This window comes from Aedes albopictus, chromosome 2 (genome assembly GCF_035046485.1).
Source record: "Aedes albopictus strain Foshan chromosome 2, AalbF5, whole genome shotgun sequence".
NCBI lineage: Eukaryota > Metazoa > Arthropoda > Insecta > Diptera > Culicidae > Aedes > Aedes albopictus.
In genome coordinates, this window is record NC_085137.1 from 387,578,679 (window position 1) to 387,596,907 (window position 18,229).

The 18,229-nt window shown below is 42.3% G+C and overlaps 1 protein-coding gene across 1 annotated transcript in view; it reads right to left on the bottom strand.

Annotated features, from left to right (window-relative positions):
- Positions 1 to 14,585, bottom strand: part of LOC115270043 (dynein axonemal assembly factor 3 homolog) — a 30,211-nt gene extending 15,626 nt beyond the window's left edge. Inside the window, exon 1 of the mRNA XM_029878992.2 lies at positions 14,060 to 14,585. Coding sequence (XP_029734852.1) covers positions 14,060 to 14,570 — 511 coding nt within the window. The 5' untranslated portion in view covers positions 14,571 to 14,585. The remainder of the gene's footprint in view (positions 1 to 14,059) is intronic.
- Between the last annotated feature and the right edge of the window lie 3,644 nt (positions 14,586 to 18,229).

Genomic DNA, 18,229 nt, shown 5'->3' on the forward strand with positions numbered 1-18,229 from the left:
TGGGAAATGATACCTTTGGGGAATCTAATCAACAAATTGGACATTTTTGGAGAAGTTGGGGATTCTTAAGGGACATTGGGAATTTTTAGGCGATATTGGGGAATCTAATCAACAAGTTGACCATTTTAGGAGATATTGGGGATTTTTAAGAAACATTGGGGATTTTTAGGAGATATAGGGTAGGGTAAAGGGAACTTAGGAATCATGGCGGTCCTCGGGAAATGATACCTTTGGGGAATCTAATCGACAAGTCGGACATTTTAGGAGAAGTTGGGGATTCTTAAGGGACATTGGGGATTTTTAGGAGATATCGGGGATTTTTAAGGAACATTGGGGATTTTTAGGAGACATTGGGAAGGGAAAAAGGGAACTTAAGAATCATGGGGGTCCTTGGGATATGATACCTTTGGGGAATCTAATCAACAAGTCGGACATTTTTGGAGAAGTTGGGGATTCTTAAGAAACATTGGGGATTTTTAGGAGATATTGGGGATTTGTAAGGAACATTGGGGATTCTCAAGGGACATTGGGATTTTTTAGGAGATATTGGGAAGGGAAAAAGGGAACTTAAGAATCATGGGGGTCCTTGGGAAGAGATATTGGGGCTTTTTAAGGAACATTGGGGATTTTTAAGGAACATTGGGGATATTTAGGAGATATTGGGCGGGTAAAGAGAACTTAGGAATCATGGGGGTCCTTGGGATGTGATACCTTTGGGTAATCTAATCAAGTAGTCGGACATTTTAGGAGAAGTTGGGGATTCTTAAGAAACATTGGGGAATTTTAGGAGATATTGGGGCTTTTTAAGGAACATTGGGGATTTTTAAGGAACATTGGGGAATTCCAGGAGATATTGGGGCGGGTAAAGAGAACTTAAGAATCATGGCCGTCCTTGGGAAATGATACCTTTGGGGAATCTAATCGACAAGTCGGACATTTTAGGAGAAGTTGGGGATTCTTAAGGAACATTTGGGATTTTAAGGAGATATTGCGGATTTTTAAGGAACATTGGAGATTTTTAAGGAGCATTGGGGAATTTTAGGAGATATTGGGGATTTTTAAGGAACATTGGAGATTTTTAAGGAACATTGGGGAATTTTGGGAGATATTGGGAAGGGGAAAAGGGAGCTTAGGAATCATGGGGGTCCTTGGAATTTGATACCTTTGGGGAATCTAATCAACAAGTTGGTCATTTAAGGAGAAGTTGGGGATTCTTAAGGGACATTGGGGATTTTAAGGAGATATTGGGGATTTTTAAGGAACATTGGGGATTTTAAGGAGATATTGGGGAGGGTAAAGGGAACTTAGGAATCATGGCCGTCCTTGGGAAATGATACCTTTGAGGAATCTTATCGACAAGTCGGAAATTTTAGGAGAAGTTGGGGATTCTTAAGAAACATTGGGGATTTTTAGGAGATATTGGGGATTTTTAAGGAACATTGGGGAATTTTAGGAGATATTGGGAAGGGGAAAAGGGAACTTAGGAATCATGGGGTTCCTTGGGATTTGATACCTTTGGGGAAACTAATCAACAAATTGGCCATTTTAGGAGAAGTTGGGGATTCTTAAGGGACATTGGGAATTTTTAGGCGATATTGGGGAAGCTAATCAACAAGTTGGCCATTTTATGATAAGTTCGGGATTCTTAAGAAACATTGGGTATTTTTAGGAGATATTGGGGCGGGTAAAAAGAACTTAGGAATCATGGGGGTCCTTGAGAAATGATACCTTTGGGGAATCTAATCAACAAGTTGGACATTTCAGAAGAAGTTGGGGATTATAAAGGAACATTGGGGATTTTAAGGAGATATTGGGGATTTTTAAGGAACATTGGGGATTCTCAAGGTACATTGGGGATTTTTAGGAGATATTGGGAATTTTTAAGGAACATTGGGGATTTTTAGGAGATATTGGGGCGGGTAAAGGGAACTTAGGAATCATGAGGGTCCTTGGGAAATGATACCTTTGGGGAATCTAATCAACATGTTGGACATTTTAGGAGAAGTTGGGGATTCTTAAGAAACATTGAGAATTTTTAGGAGATATTGGGGATTTTTAAGGATCATTAAGAATTTTTAGGAGATATTGGGGAAGGCAAAGAGAACTTAGGAATCACGGGGGTCCTTGGGAGATTATACCTATGGGAAATCTAATCAACAAGTTGGACATTTTTAGGAGATATTGGGGATTTTTGTTCCTTGATTTTTAAGGAACATTGGGGATTTTGAGGAGATATTGGGGAGAGTAAAAGGACATGTTAGGAGAAGTTGGGGATTCTTAAGGAACATTGGGAATTTTTATAAGATATTGAGAATTTTTAAGGAACATTGGGGATTTTAGAGAAATTGGGGATTTTTGTTCCTTGATTTTTGAGGTACATTGGGGATTTTGAGGAGATATTGGGTAGGGTAAAGGGACATTTTAGGAGTAGTTGGGGATTCTTAAGGAACATTAGGGATTTTAGGAGATATTGGGGAGGGTCATGGGTACTTAGGAATCATGGGAGTCCTTGGGAAATGTTACTTTTGGGGAATCTAATCGACAAGTTGGACATTTTAAAAGAAGTTGGGGATTCTTAAGGAATATTGGGGATTTTAAAGAAACATTGGGGATTTTTAGAAGACATTTAGGATTTTTAAAAATCGTTGGGAATTTTTAGAAGATATTGCGGAGGGTAAAGGGAACTTAAGAATCATGGGGTTCCTTGGAAAATGATCTCAAGCGTTCCTTTAAAAATCCCTAATTTCTCCTTAAGAATCCCTAACTTCTTCTAAAATGTCCAACTTGTTGTTTAGATTCCCCAAGGGTATCATTTCCCAAGGACGCCCATTATTCCTAAGTTCCCTATATCCTTCCCAATATTTCCTAAAAATCCTGAACGTTCCATAAAAAAAATCCCAATATCTCCTAAAAATTCTCAATGATCCTTGAGAATCCTCAACTTCTCCTAAAACGTCCAACTTATTCGATAGATTTCCCAAAGGCATTTTTTCCTAAGAAGACCTCCATGATTCCTATATTTTCTTTACCCTCTCCAATATCTCCTAAAAATTACCAATGTTTCCTAAAAAATCCCCTACTTCTGCTAAAATGTTCAACTTGTTGCTTAGGTTCCCCAAAGGAATCATTTCCCATGCAGACCCCCATAATTCCTAAGTTCCCCTTACCCTCCTCAATATTTCCTTAAATCCCAATCTTTCCTTAAAAAATCTCCAATACCTTCTCAAAAGCCCCAAAATTCCTTAAAAAATCCCCTATATCTTCTAAAAAGCCCCAACATTCCTTATAAAATCCCCAATATCTCCTCAAATTTCCAATGTTCTTGAAGAATCCCCAACTTCTCCTAAGAGGTCCAACTAAATCTAACGAATCCCAAAGGTAGCATTTCCCAAGGACCCCCAAGTTCCGATTACCCTCCATAATATCTCCTACAATTCCCAACCCTCCTTGAAAAGTTCCCAATATCTTCTAAAATTCCCCAACGTCATGAAAAATCTCCAATATCTCCTGAAAATCCCCATAGTTTCTTAAAAATCTCCAATTTCTCCTAAAAATCCCCAATGTTCCCTTAAAATCCCCTATATCTTCTAAAAATCCCCAATGTTCCTTAAAAATCCTCAATGTTCCTTAAAAATCCACAATATCTCCTAAAAATCCCCAATGTTCCTTAAGAATCCCCAACTTCTCCTAAAATGTCCAACTTGTTGATTAGATTCCCCAAAGGTATCATTTCCCAAAGACCCATATGATTCCTAAGTTCCCTCAACCCTCCCCAATATCTCCTAAAAATCCCCAATGTTCCTTAAAAATCCCCAATATCTCCTAAAATGGTCAACTTGTTGATTAGATTCCCCAATATCGCCTAAAAATTCCCAATGTCCCTTAAGAATCCCCAACTTCTCCTAAAATGTCCAACCCCCATGATTCCTAAGTTCCCTTTATCCGCCCCAATATCTCCTTAAAATCCCCAATGTTCCTTAAAAATCCCCAATATCGCCTAAAAATCCCCAATGTCCCTTAAGAATCCCCGACTTCTCCTAAAATGTCCAACTTGTTGATTAGATTCCCCAAAGGTATCATATCCCAAGGACCCCCATGGTTCCTAAGTTCCCTTTTCCCCTTCCCAATATCTCCTAAAATTCCCCAATGTTCCTTAAAAATCCTCAATGTTTCTTAAAAAGCCCCAATTTCTCCTAAAAATCCCCAATGTTTCTTAAGAATCCCCAACTTCTCCTAAAATGGCCAACTTGTTGATTAGATTCCCCAAAGGTATCAATTGCCGTGGACCGCCATGATTCCTAAGTTCCCTTTACCCTACCCAATATCGCCTTAAAATCCCCAATGTCCCTTAAGAATCCCCAATATCTCCTAAAATGTCCAACTTGTTGATTAGATTCCCCAAAGGTATCAAATCCCAAGGACCCCCATGATTCCTAAGTTCCCTTTACCCGCCCCAATATCTCCTAAAAATCCCCAATGTTCCTTAAAAATCACCAATATCTCCTTAAAATCCCCAATGTCCCTTAAGAATTCCCAACTTCTCCTAAAATGGACAATTTGTTGATTAGATTCCCCAAAGGTATCATTTCCCAAGGACGGCCATGATTCCTAAGTTCCCTCTACCCTCCCCAATATCGCCTAAATATCCCCATACATACATTTATTTGTTCCACATCATTAAGACAAGACATAATCAACAATAGTACGCCACAATACTCGGTTTGTGGCTGCCGCTCTCCATCCTCGGTCACGCCCAATGCTCGCCAAGTCACGCTCCACCTGGTCCGCCCATCGTGCTCTCTGCGCTCCACGCCTTCTTGTGCCAACCGGATCCGTTGCAAACACCAGCTTTGCAGGGTTGTTGTCCGGCATTCTTGCAACATGCCCTGCCCACCGTATCCTTCCGGATTTGGCCACCTTCTGGATGCTGGGTTCGCCGTAAAGTGCAGCGAGCTCGTGGTTCATCCTTCTCCGCCACACACCGTTCTCCTGCACACCGCCGAAGATCGTTCTTAGCACGCGTCGCTCGAAAACTCCGAGTGCTTGTAGGTCCTCCTCGAGCATGGTCCATGTCTCGTGCCCGTAGAGGATTACCGGTCTTATTAACGTTTTGTACATGGTGCATTTGGTGCGTGGGTGAATCTTTTTCGACCGCAGTTTCTTCTGGAGCCCGTAGTAGGCCCGACTTCCGCTGATGATGCGCCTCCGAATTTCACGGCTCACGTTGTTGTCAGCCGTCAGTAAGGATCCGAGGTAGACGAATTCCTCCACCACCTCGAAAGTATCCCCGTCTATCGTAACATTACTACCCAGACGGATCCGGTCGTGTTCGGTTCCGCCTACCAGCATGTACTTTGTTTTTGAGGCATTCACCACCAGTCCGACCTTTGCTGCTTCGCGTTTCAGGCGGGTGTACAGTTCTGTCACCGTTCCAAATGTTCTAGCGATAATGTCCATGTCGTCCGCAAAGCACACAAATTGACCGGATTTTGTGAAAATCGTTCCCCGGCTGTTGAGCCCGGCTCGTCGCATCACACCTTCCAGCGCGATGTTGAAGAGTAGACATGAGAGTCCGTCACCTTGTCGCAGTCCCCGGCGAGATACGAATGAACTGGATAGTTCACCCGAAACTCTTACGCAGTTTTGCACACCGTCCATCGTTGCTTTAATCAGTCTAGTCAGCTTCCCAGGAAAGCCGTTTTCGTCCATGATTCTCCATAGCTCTGCGCGGTCGATACTATCGTATGCCGCTTTGAAGTCGATGAACAGGTGGTGCGTTGGGACCTGCTATTCACGGCATTTCTGGAGGATTTGCCGTACGGTAAAGATCTGGTCCGTTGTCGACCGGCCGTCGATGAAGCCGGCTTGATAACTTCCCACGAACTCATTTGTTTTAGGTGACAGACGACGGAAGATGATCTGGGATAGCACTTTGTAGGCAGCATTCAAAATAGTGATCGCCCTGAAGTTCTCACATTCCAAATGGTCGCCTTTCTTGTGAATGGGGCAGATTACCCCTTCCTTCCACTCCTCCGGTAGCTGTTCGGTTTCCCAGATCCTGACTATCAGCCGATGCAGACAGGTGGCCAACTTTTCTGGGCCCATCTTGATGAGTTCAGCTGCGATACCATCCTTACCAGCTGCTTTGTTGGTTTTGAGCTGGTGAATGGCATCCTTAACTTCCCTCAGCGTGGGAGTTGGTTCATTTCCGTCCTCCGCTGCACTGGCGTCGTCGTTCCTTCCGTTGCCGTGGGCTCCCGTGCCTACGTTCTCCGCGCCGTTCAGGTGCTGATCGAAGTGCTGCTTCCACCTTTCGATCACCTCACGTCCGTCCGTCAAGAGGCCTCCGTCTTTATCCCTGCATATTTCGGCTCGCGGCACGAAGCCGTTGCGGGATGCGTTGAGTTTCTGATAGAACTTCCGTGTTTCTTGGGAACGGCACAGCAGTTCCATTTCTTCACACTCCGCTTCTTCCAGGCGGCGCTTTTTCTCCCGAAAGAGGCGGGTCTGCTGTTTCCGCTTCTGTTTGTAACGTTCCACGTTCTGTCGAGTCCCTTGCTGCAGCATTACCGCCCTCGCTGCGTTCTTCTCCTCCAAAACCGTTCTGCACTCTTCGTCGAACCATTCGTTTCGTCGATTCCGTTCCACGTACCCGATGGTGCTCTCGGCTGCGTCGTTGATGGCTGCTTTCACTGTACTCCAGCAGTCCTCTAAAGGGGCCTCATCGAGCTCGCCCTCGTCTGGCAACACGGCTTCGAGATTCTGCGCGTATGCTGAGGCGACATCCGGTTGCTTCAGTCGCTCTAGGTTGTACCGTGGCGGTCGCCGGTACCGTACATTGTTGATGACGGAGAGTTTTGGGCGCAGTTTGACCATCACCAGATAGTGGTCGGAGTCGATATTGGCGCCACGATAGGTCCTGACGTCGATAATGTCGGAGAAGTGCCGTCCGTCAATCAGAACGTGGTCGATTTGAGATTCCGTCTGCTGTGGTGATCTCCAGGTGTAACGATAAGGGAGGCTGTGTTGGAAAAAGGTGCTACGTATGGCCATATTTTTGGAGGCGGCGAAATCAATGAGTCGTAGGCCGTTTTCGTTCGTTTGCTGGTGGGCGCTAAACTTACCAATCGTCGGTCTGAATTCCTCCTCTTGGCCTACCTGAGCGTTCAAATCTCCTATGATGATCTTGACGTCGTGGCTTGGGCAGCGGTCGTACTCGCGTTCGAGCTGCGCGTAAAATGCGTCCTTGTCATCATCAGTACTTCCGGAGTGTGGGCTGTGCACGTTTATTATGCTGAAGTTGAAGAATCGGCCCTTGATCCTCAACCTGCACATTCTTTCGTCGATCGGCCACCAACCGATCACGCGCCTCTGCATATCACCCATCACGATGAAAGCTGTTCCCAGCTCGCGTGTGTTGCCGCAGCTCTGGTAGATGGTATGATTACCTCTAAACGTTCGCACCATGGATCCTGTCCAACACACCTCCTGCAGCGCTACGATGCCGAACCCGCGGTCCTTCAGTAGATCGGCGAGTATGCGGGTGCTCCCAATGAAGTTGAGAGATCGGCAGTTCCACGTACCGAGTTTCCAATCGCAAGTCCTTTTTGTTCGCTGGGGTCGTTGCCGTTGGTCTCGGTTCGTATTATTCTGTTGCTGATTTTCCGTTACAATGGGTTTTTACGGCTGGCTCGTAGGGCCTGACACCAACCCCCTACTTTCCGGAGGACCATAGTGCACAGTTGAGCTTAGAGTCCTTCCCTGGCACTCGGACGTAGATCAGCCGCCCCTAACATGGGGATCAGACGCTGTTGTGAGCCGCTCCTCCTGGAGAACAGACGCTCAGGTTTGCCGAAGCAAACCCCCCCTTCCCTGTCAGCCTACGACCAAAGGTCCCACCGGGGTTGGTTACCCGATCTTCCCTAAGGTTGCTCATAGTTTCCGGCCGGTACCGAAATATGCCCAATGTCCCTTAAAAATCCCCAATATCTCCTAAAATGGTCAACTTGTTGATTAGATTCCCCAATATCGCCTAAAAATTCCCAATGTCCCTTAAGAATCCCCAACTTCTCCTAAAATGTCCAACCCCCATGATTCCTAAGTTCCCTTTATCCGCCCCAATATCTCCTTAAAATCCCCAATGTTCCTTAAAAATCCCCAATATCGCCTAAAAATCCCCAATGTCCCTTAAGAATCCCCGACTTCTCCTAAAATGGCCAATTTGTTGATTAGATTCCCCAATCTATCATATCCCAAGGACCCCCATGATTCCTAACTTCCCTTTACCCGCCCCAATATCTCCTTAAAATCCCCAATGTTCCTTAAAAATCCCCAATATCGCCTAAAAATCCCCAATGTCCCTTAAGAATCCCCGACTTCTCCTAAAATGGCCAATTTGTTGATTAGATTCCCCAATCTATCATATCCCAAGGACCCCCATGATTCCTAACTTCCCTTTACCCGCCCCAATATCTCCTTAAAATCCCCAATGTTCCTTAAAAATCCCCAATATCGCCTAAAAATCCCCAATGTCCCTTAAGAATCCCCGACTTCTCCTAAAATGGCCAATTTGTTGATTAGATTCCCCAATCTATCATATCCCAAGGACCCCCATGATTCCTAACTTCCCTTTACCCGCCCCAATATCTCCTTAAAATCCCCAATGTTCCTTAAAAATCCCCAATATCGCCTAAAAATCCCCAATGTCCCTTAAGAATCCCCGACTTCTCCTAAAATGGCCAATTTGTTGATTAGATTCCCCAATCTATCATATCCCAAGGACCCCCATGATTCCTAACTTCCCTTTACCCGCCCCAATATCTCCTTAAAATCCCCAATGTTCCTTAAAAATCCCCAATATCGCCTAAAAATCCCCAATGTCCCTTAAGAATCCCCGACTTCTCCTAAAATGGCCAATTTGTTGATTAGATTCCCCAATCTATCATATCCCAAGGACCCCCATGATTCCTAACTTCCCTTTACCCGCCCCAATATCTCCTTAAAATCCCCAATGTTCCTTAAAAATCCCCAATATCGCCTAAAAATCCCCAATGTCCCTTAAGAATCCCCGACTTCTCCTAAAATGGCCAACTTGTTGATTAGATTCCCCAAAGGTATCATTTCCCAAGGACGGCCATGATTCCTAAGTTCCCTCTACCCTCCCCAATATTGCCTAAATATCCCCAATGTCCCTTAAGAATCCCCAACTTCTCCTAAAATGGCCAACTTGTTGATTAGATTCCCCAAAGGTATCATTTCCCAAGGACGGCCATGATTGGTTCCAAAGGAATTTATTGCTGTATGTTTTACAACTGAGCTGAGAAACAGGCTTTGTCCCAGAGGGAGTGTTATGCAAGAAATAAGAAGAATCATCCTTGCACATCATACAAAAAAAATGAAATGCATCAAATAAGTGCATGCTCTAAATGACCGCACGCACAGACCCCCCCCCCCCCATCTGAACAGCACCGCAGCAGAGCTACGAGTGCGAAGGATTTAAATGGTTGCTCTTGTAAATACACTTTCGTCGGCGCTTTCCTTTCGCTCCGTCGAAAAACAAGTTAACTGCACGTCACACTTAGTATGCGCAAATCCAAACTCCGCCTCGAATGATTCCACAGGCGGAGATGTGACGCGACAAAGAGCGAGCTCGTTTTCTGTATACAATGACATCACCAGCAGCCAAGCCAGCAGCAGCAGTCATCCTCATGCCATGGAGCAACAGCACACGAACGCACGACGGATAGGGTGATGACCATTGTTTTGGCATGAAGTTAATGCAATTTGGAACGTTATTTTCAAAAACATTTTTTGGCTTAACTACAAAAGATAGAGTTTTGGTGTCAAAAAAACATTTTTAGGGAACAAGTTCGTGCATGTTTTGTAGAAGAACTTTTTTAACAAAAGCTTTATTTTCATATTTAAATCATCAAAAATGTCCGAAAAAGAGTCGATTTTTTCGACCAATTTTGCATTATTTTTCAATTTAAGGCCTTTTAAACTATTTTTACAAAGTTTACGTCCAAGAGACTAAGAAAGTAGAAGTAATTAGCTTTCAATTCGTGCGCTGAGAAAGTTTGTACGATTGATAGTTTAGTAGATGTAGGACTTCAAAGATAACCAAAAATTAAAAACTTAAAATGTGATTAACTCACTTAGCAGTGATTTCCGACCCTATGTTCCATGGGAACTTTTTCATCTCTCATCAAGACCTATCAGCCCTGAAAATATCCAAAACCCGGAACCAAACACCCTGTATATACAAAGTAATTACATAATAAATAACGAGAGCATCACTCATCTAGAAATATTAAATGCCACGGCAGCATAAAATAATATGCTTTAAATGACTTCAGATAAGTTTAATAGTTTCAGTATTCTATTTAAAACTCAAAGGGGGACGAAAATATTTTTCTTCAGTTCCAAGGGGGGGATAGCTCTAGAAAGTTTGGGAAACACTGCGCTAGAACGATAAACGTTTTTTTATCGCGACATTTGCACCCATTTAGACTCGGCCAAAATTAATTATTATCACAATTGAATTTAGCCCATGACTTCGTAGCGGTTAGCAAACACAAGTTCGCTTATGTTCATGAAAGAGTCGTCTGCTGTGCAACAGTTAAGTTTGATTAGTGTGAAATGTAGCTGGAAAATGATAATTCAGACAATTCAGTGGATTTTCAAATTATCACAGAAGTCGAAATGTTGATGAGAAACCCAATATATCTGCAACTTTCTTTAGCACCACATTTTCTTTTTGTAAACATGTTGCGAGACTCGCACGGAGGAGATCATAAAAAAATATTTCAAGGTAAATAATGATATTTGCTGTGAGGAAATTATTGCTGCCTGTGAAGAGCAATCTAATCTTTCGAATAATTCTAAAAATGTTCGGCATCCCTTCATTAAATCTGTGAAATTCTTGATAATGCAAACCAGAGGGTCCAAAATATATTGATTACCCTAATTATTAACTGAGAGCTTACTCTGTCAATGACCATTTTGCATGTGTATGTATATCGCGTGGCAGGCACGAAGATATTCTATGCCTAGGAAAAGTTCATGGACCGACCCGGTCTCTTACGAAAAGTTCATGGACCGACCGGGAATCGAACTTGTCACCCTCAGCATGGTCTTGCTGAATACATACACTGCCCATATTCGCATAGTTGACGTAAGCGCCACTCTTAATTTCACCACACATTTTTACTTTTAGCAATGTCTAATACGTAATTCCAGATTTTTCTGCGTTAATATCTAATAAACAGTTGAATCTCATGCTTCATTGAATAAAATTGGTCATAAATATGTACATGTGTTAGATATTAGCTTGTATATGCTGTCATTGCCAATGGTGGTTACGTCGATTATGTGAATATGGGCAGTACAGCAGAACTATAAAGTCTTTACTTCCTATCATGATATCTCTACAGGAACACAGCCTACTCGCAGCTTATATTAATTGTGATCTTCACAAGACAGTAGTAGATGGCAGTGGAAGTGGAACCGTTTAGCGCAGCTGGCTCTGTTTCCGCATTCTTTTCCGAAGTGTTCCTAGCCAAAAACATTCCCTGCCGCGTGGCTACTTCCTTGCTACAATTCCTTGAGGCCATCCCTGAGAAATTTATTGACGAATCGCTGGAAAAATATATGGTGAAGAATCCCCAGAGAAACCTCTTAAAAATCCCAAGAAGCATCACTGGAAAAATCCTTGCGGAAATTACTGGTGTAACTTCTGAAGGAATCTCTGGAAGAATTCCTGGAGAAATTACCCGAGAATCTAAATGATGAAACCCTTCCGAAACTCCTGAAGGAATCCTATAAGAAATTTCTGTAGAAATCTCTAGAGGAACACCCAAATAAATCCCGTAATTGCTGAAGGAATCCCGTTTGAAATCTCCGAATCAATCCATTTAGAAATGCCTAGAGGGACTCTTGAAAATTGTTTGGAGTAATTCCTTGAAACATAATTAGAAGAATTCCCATTGAAGCCGACATAAAAACTTGAAGTATTTTATGGTATAGCCGGAAAAGGGCAATAAAATCATTGTTCATACATGAGTTGCGTTCTCTCTAACGCAGTTGGACGGCCGTATGTCCGTCCGAGTTGAGCGCTCAACGCATACTGAGTTTGCACCGATCATATGGTTGGTGACGAAGTATGTGTCAGTCGAGCTTCAATATCAACATTCTAAAAACAATACGCGCACACTTGTTGTTCGTAGGCCGCGAGAGTGCGGGAAATTGGCATCTAAGAGCCGAAAGAGAGATAAAGTTGTGAAAGACGGACCCGGTTTAGGGTGGTGCTTCGAATCCAGTTTGACTTTCTATTCTGCAAAGTTGTATGTAACTTGTTCTGTAGCTTAGTTGGTTAAAGCGCCGGACTAGCGATAACGGAGTCTTGGGCTCGAATCCCACCAAAACAAGTGATAATTTTTTTCACAAATTTATCTCTCAATTTGCCAATTAAACGTACTTTGCCTAAAATTACTTCAAGTTTTTACGTCTATTCCAGACATACTAGCCGACTGCTATAGCCGAAAAAGGACAATAAAATCATTGTTCTCATTGAAGCCTCTGAAGAAATTTATGTTAAGACTACGGATGTAATTCCCGAAGAAACCCAGAATTCCTGATAAAAGTTCTGTGGGAATATCTGGAGCAATTCCTGGGGTAATCCCAGAAGAAATGGCTTGAGAAATTTAAACATGATTTCCAGGAAGAATCCAAAAGAAAACCCCCGGGTAATCAATATAGGATACCCTGTAGGAAATCTGTAGAGAAATTTTGGAGAAATCCCCTGAAGAGTTCCTTGATAAATTGTTTGAGCAATTTCTGGAGGAATAATATAAGGGATAGATTTTTTCCCCAGAGGAATTCCCGGATAAATTTATGAAACCCTAGAGAAGTTTCTGTAGAAACGGCTGGGAAAAGTTCTGCACAAATCCCACCAAGAGCTTCTGAAGAAATTACAAGAAAAAATCCTGGAGAATCGCCCCAACAAATCTTAGGGATATATCCTATATTTTAGGGGATATCTATCTATATATATATATAAAAATGCAGTGGCATACGTGGGACCGCGCATAACTTGCGAACGGATGGCCCGATTTTGGTCGTCTTAATTTTGTTCTGTTAGTTTTCACCCAAAGAAGGTTTATGAGGCCTAAAACATGGAAAAATTGAGAGTTTTTGAAAATCGATATTCCATACATTTTGTAACCGGAGACTTGGTCTTGGATAGAAACTTGAAACGTCAAAAAACGCAGTAGGCAAGACAAAGTTTGCCGGGTACAGCTAGTATCTTATATTTTCCTTGTTCAAAAAAGGCTGACAAAATCGGGGGAAGACTAAATCAGGGACTAAGTACTTTAGTACGGTCATATATGTTTATTAGCCTGGTACACGGTTTATATGGGAAAATATAAAAAAATGGAAAAACTCCAACTCCTGTATACTTTTTAAATTCCATTTTGGTCCCATATCAACTGTGCAAAATTTCAGATTTTAGCGCCCGCCATTCTTAGTTATTCAGTAAATCGTTTGGGGAAAATTTACTTCTTCAAAGAGAAATCGCTTGAGGTCACCCACTGATCCCTAAAAATAAGTCGTTGAATGATTTCTGTAGATAACTTCACGACGAATCAGACCTCCGAAGACCACAAAGCGATGCGACATTTATGAAAAAAGTTATTAAGCCTTACCCGATCGATAAAATGACGAGATTTTATTATTTATTGTTATTCCTTACATGTTAAACAGCGTTGGCCCGCCATTCGGTTTTCAGTTAATAAAATTTCCAATGGAAATCATTCATCGATATATTTTTAGGGGTTAAGGGGCAACCTGTGGCGATTTTTCTTTGAAAAAGTTATTTTCCTAATAGTAAAACGTATGCAAACTTAGAACGGCTGGCGCTAAAATATAGTTTCTCCGATCGAGCTGGTATTTTGCACAGTTGATGTGGGGCCAATATGTAACTCAAAAAGTGCACATGAGTAAGTCTTTTTGTATCCCACGCTAATGTTTATACTTGTAATGGATTATCCACCATACTTACCATCCCAATAATGCGAAACATTGAACACGTGCTTCTCGTGGTTGATCCAAAAATTGAACACATTCTCCAGGTGGTCCCGCTCCCTATATCGCAACCCGTCGAGCAAAAAAATCGGTGCCACTCTTTCGGCATAGTCCGCATCCGTCACCACGTTGGTCAGCACCTTGGCCTTTGCGTTGATATATCCATTGGAAAACGGTCGCAGCAGTGTGTTACCAAAAACGTCCATGAACAGATGGGTTTTTCCCTTCACCGACAAATGTTGGCCACTTTCGAAGGCGATGCACGTCAACAGCAGGTTTCTTGCTACCAACTCTAGACATCCTTCCAGCAGGACGAAACTCAACTTGGTCGAATGTTTGAACGTTTTGGATGCACTTTTCAGCACGTGCCGTGGATCACCCAGCCCGAAGAGTAGGATGTTAAGTTCGCTGGGTGGTTCTGCGGTCTGGTCCTGTGATTTACGGTACTCCTCAAAGAGATCAAGCGCTTCGCTAAATCCCCAGAACATTTCCGGTTGTTTTGTATTGAATGTGGGAAGTTAGAAATCTCCGTAATGGTATCGTATCCTAGATCGTATCGAACTATTGATTGACAGAGCAGTAAATACACGACAGGTATCCAGGGTGATCGTCTACAGGCAGCTTGGATTCGTCCATGCAAATGCCCATGCGCCAAAAACAGTCAGTGGCACAGAGTGGCACTAAAGTGGAACGTACAGTCGGGATTCCGCATACGCTGTGTCACTCGTATTACGCTCATCGCAAGAATCACCGCGACTTCTTAGTTGCCTTACGTTCAACTGAGCGAGTTTTTTGTTGTTGAACTTGGGTCAATGCTGGGATCCAGCGTTTAACAAGCATTTTAACGTGAAAAAATCGGCCGAAAAATGCTACATCATTTATGGGAGCTCCCTAATAATATCCGAGAAGTGCCAGCACTCCTTGATTGCAAAATAGGTACTGCTGATAGCCAACTCCCCTAGCTACAGCGTAGGTCACTAATCTCAAGCGTTGTTATTGGTAGTGAGGTGAAGGGTCTCATCTCACATCCATCTAACCTGATAAAAAATACGCCTACGCCCCCTAATGCTCACAGACAACCAAAAGCCTGATTTCAATAGTGTGTATCTGAAACTGCCATTCTACACCAAATAAAAGATACAAATGTATGAGACGCGTCTAAAATATCCCTATTACGAACCCTTCAAATCCATAATCACCCTTCTCAAGGATCGAACGCCTCCGCACGTTTTCAGTGTCTCCCCCTCCCCATGCTGTCTACGGAAACCTACTTGTGCATTTGACGCATATGCGTTTACAACTCTGCCACGCCAATCATCGTTTCACGGTCCTATTGGAATCATCACGTTCCGACGACGTTTTTTCCGCACCCTCATAATGCGGTATCATTCAAGGACCAATTAAGATATTGAAACAAAAATGAACACCGTCGCCGCATAATGCCATGCTGACTGCTCCAAAAAGGGCCTGTGTGTTGGGCAAGGCGAACCGTTTTTCTCGCTGAATCACCACGTGCTCCATCCAAAACAAGTGTCCCTACCCTTGGCAACGCTATTGCGCTTCAATAAACGTCGTAAAAATACAATGCAACACACTTGTCAGGTATTTACTGTTGTATCGAGAGCATACAATTGGTGTTGAACTTGGTCAACGCAACGACAATGACGGCGGCACCGAAGACGACGACTTTCGCGTAAAAGCATAGTTTAGCCATCAGCAATCGTATACGCCTCAAGATGCTGCCCGGCCCGCTGCTGAACGCAAACGGATATGGAGAATGTTTAAAAGAGGATGTGTACTTGAAACGTTGCCGCAGCAGTTTCCGCGTGGAGTAAATTACAACACAGTCAAATGAAAGCAAGTCACTCTCTCCCTTTTTGAATATGCGCCTTTTATTGGAGGGTTTCGAGTCCGCACTTTTCCGTACATCCATCGCCCTACCCTTGATGTTACTGTTCTTCCGGCGATGTTGGAGGAGAAAAATAAGCAGTGTATTGATCTTCTTATGTCTGGAGATGATAAATATATTTTTTTAAATCGAAAAAGCCTTTTTTGACCGTCTCCTTCTTCAGCATTAGCATCATATTTCCAGTCCAGCGCCAAGCGGTGTGAGAGACGCCTCGCATGGCCCTCAGCACCTCGGCGTACGCATCAGTTTTGAAGACCAGGGCGTCGCTCCGTTCGCGCTCGCGGGCTGGTTTCACTTTTCTCAACGTGGATTTCCTTCAACCTTGGATTTCCTACCGTAGTAATCCAAGGGTTCTCCTTCCCTTTATCCAGTTGGCCCCGTTTCTCTTAGGCTGTGACCATAGTGGGTAAGGTGAGATGCGATCGGATGCGATAAGTTATGAGATGAGAAGAGGGATGTTTGATAGGCCATAGTGCATGAGGTTTTCAATGAGGGTGCGCATGTTGTTTTCACATCCTTTTGCGCCTATTTCGTGCGCATCAACGACTCGCGTGATTTGATCGATGAAGTCGTTTATAGGGAATCGCGCTACTTGGGCGGTGGCTTCTATATTCGTCTGTTTGCCACTGTAACTCAGTCAGATTTGAACCAATTGACACAATTATTGGAATGCAGTGAGAAAGGTATAGTATTTACCCGTGTACAACATTTCAAGTCAATTGGTTCAAAATTGACTGAGTTGTAGTGGCGGACAGACGAATATAGAAGCCACCGCCCAAGTGGCGCGATACCCTATGTTGAAGCGCTTCTTTGGATGTGGGTAGTGAAATGATCGTTTCATCTATAAGAGCGGAAAGATAAAATGCACCCGCTTTTTGTTTTGCGCGAGCCGTTTTTTTGCTATAACTTAGTCAGTTTTGATCCTGTTGCAATAGCAAAAACCGACCAGTTCAAAAAAAATCTGGTGTAACTGTACAAAATTGAGATTATTGAATTAATTATTTAAGAAAAGAATGTATAAAATGTAATTATATCCGCGAGAGCGATGTCTTTATGTATACACATATTTTTACTTTCCGGACTGGGCTATCTGAGTGTTGATTTCAATTTAAATCAATATGAGACTGTTATACTGATTAGCGGCATTAGAACATTTAGTAGACTACTTGATTGTGCTGGCCTCGGTAAAAAGTAACAAAAAAATTGGCAAGTATGTATTATTTAAGAGTATAGGTTTTTTTTTATTACAAAATTTTCGGCGATATCTACGAGAAAAGATGTCTCTAATAAGTACACAAGCAATAAATTGAAATTCTTCAATAAATATGTGTAAAAGTTTTAATAAATCATGACATGTCTCTATTAATTTACAAATTGCAACCGTTATTGAAACATAACTGCGCCAAACACCGTATGCAACCAAATTCATTTGAAATTCGGAGAAAATGGATGTTGAACGGATGAGTAAACAAAGATGGTGCATCCAATTTAAAAAATGTATAGGTTTTTTTGTTTCATTTTTGCATGATGTTCAATGAAATCATACTATTATTTCTCCATGTTTGAATAATATTCATTACATATTCATATTCTTACATATTCCTTGCACAAAAATAAGTACAGTGTACATTACTAAGAGTGATTAGTTAAATGACTCATCGTTGTCAGTATGAACATTTTTTTCCATCCGTAGCAACAAAAGTTGTTTTAGCCCGTAATGCGTGAAACCCATAACGTTATACATCAACCATAACCATACATACCTTGTTGAATGTTATGAGAATGATTTTTAAAATTAGGAGAAAAAAAATAATATTCATAATTTTGTATTTGGTGTTCTTTGGTTTTAAGCAGTATGATTTGGATGCATGGTCAATATTCGTGTTTATTTACTCTTCGTTAATGGATCTAGTTATGCCTGACAAAGAAAAAAGCAGAACCTTTTAATCAGAATCCTTTTAGCAATTAAGTTGAATGTCATAAAACCTTAAACTATCTAACTTGCACATGAATAACATGCGCTGAACATACGACCATATCAAACATTGATCACTTGATTAAAATCCCGAACAGAGAAAATAAAATGTTTTCTTATAGGGTAGCGAACCACTTGGACAGCGGCCGGTATTTTGGGCACTCTTCGCTATAACTCAGCCAATCCCAAACCAATTGACTTGAAATTTTGTACACGGCTAGATACTATAAGTATCGCATCGCGTTCCAAAAATTGTGTCAATT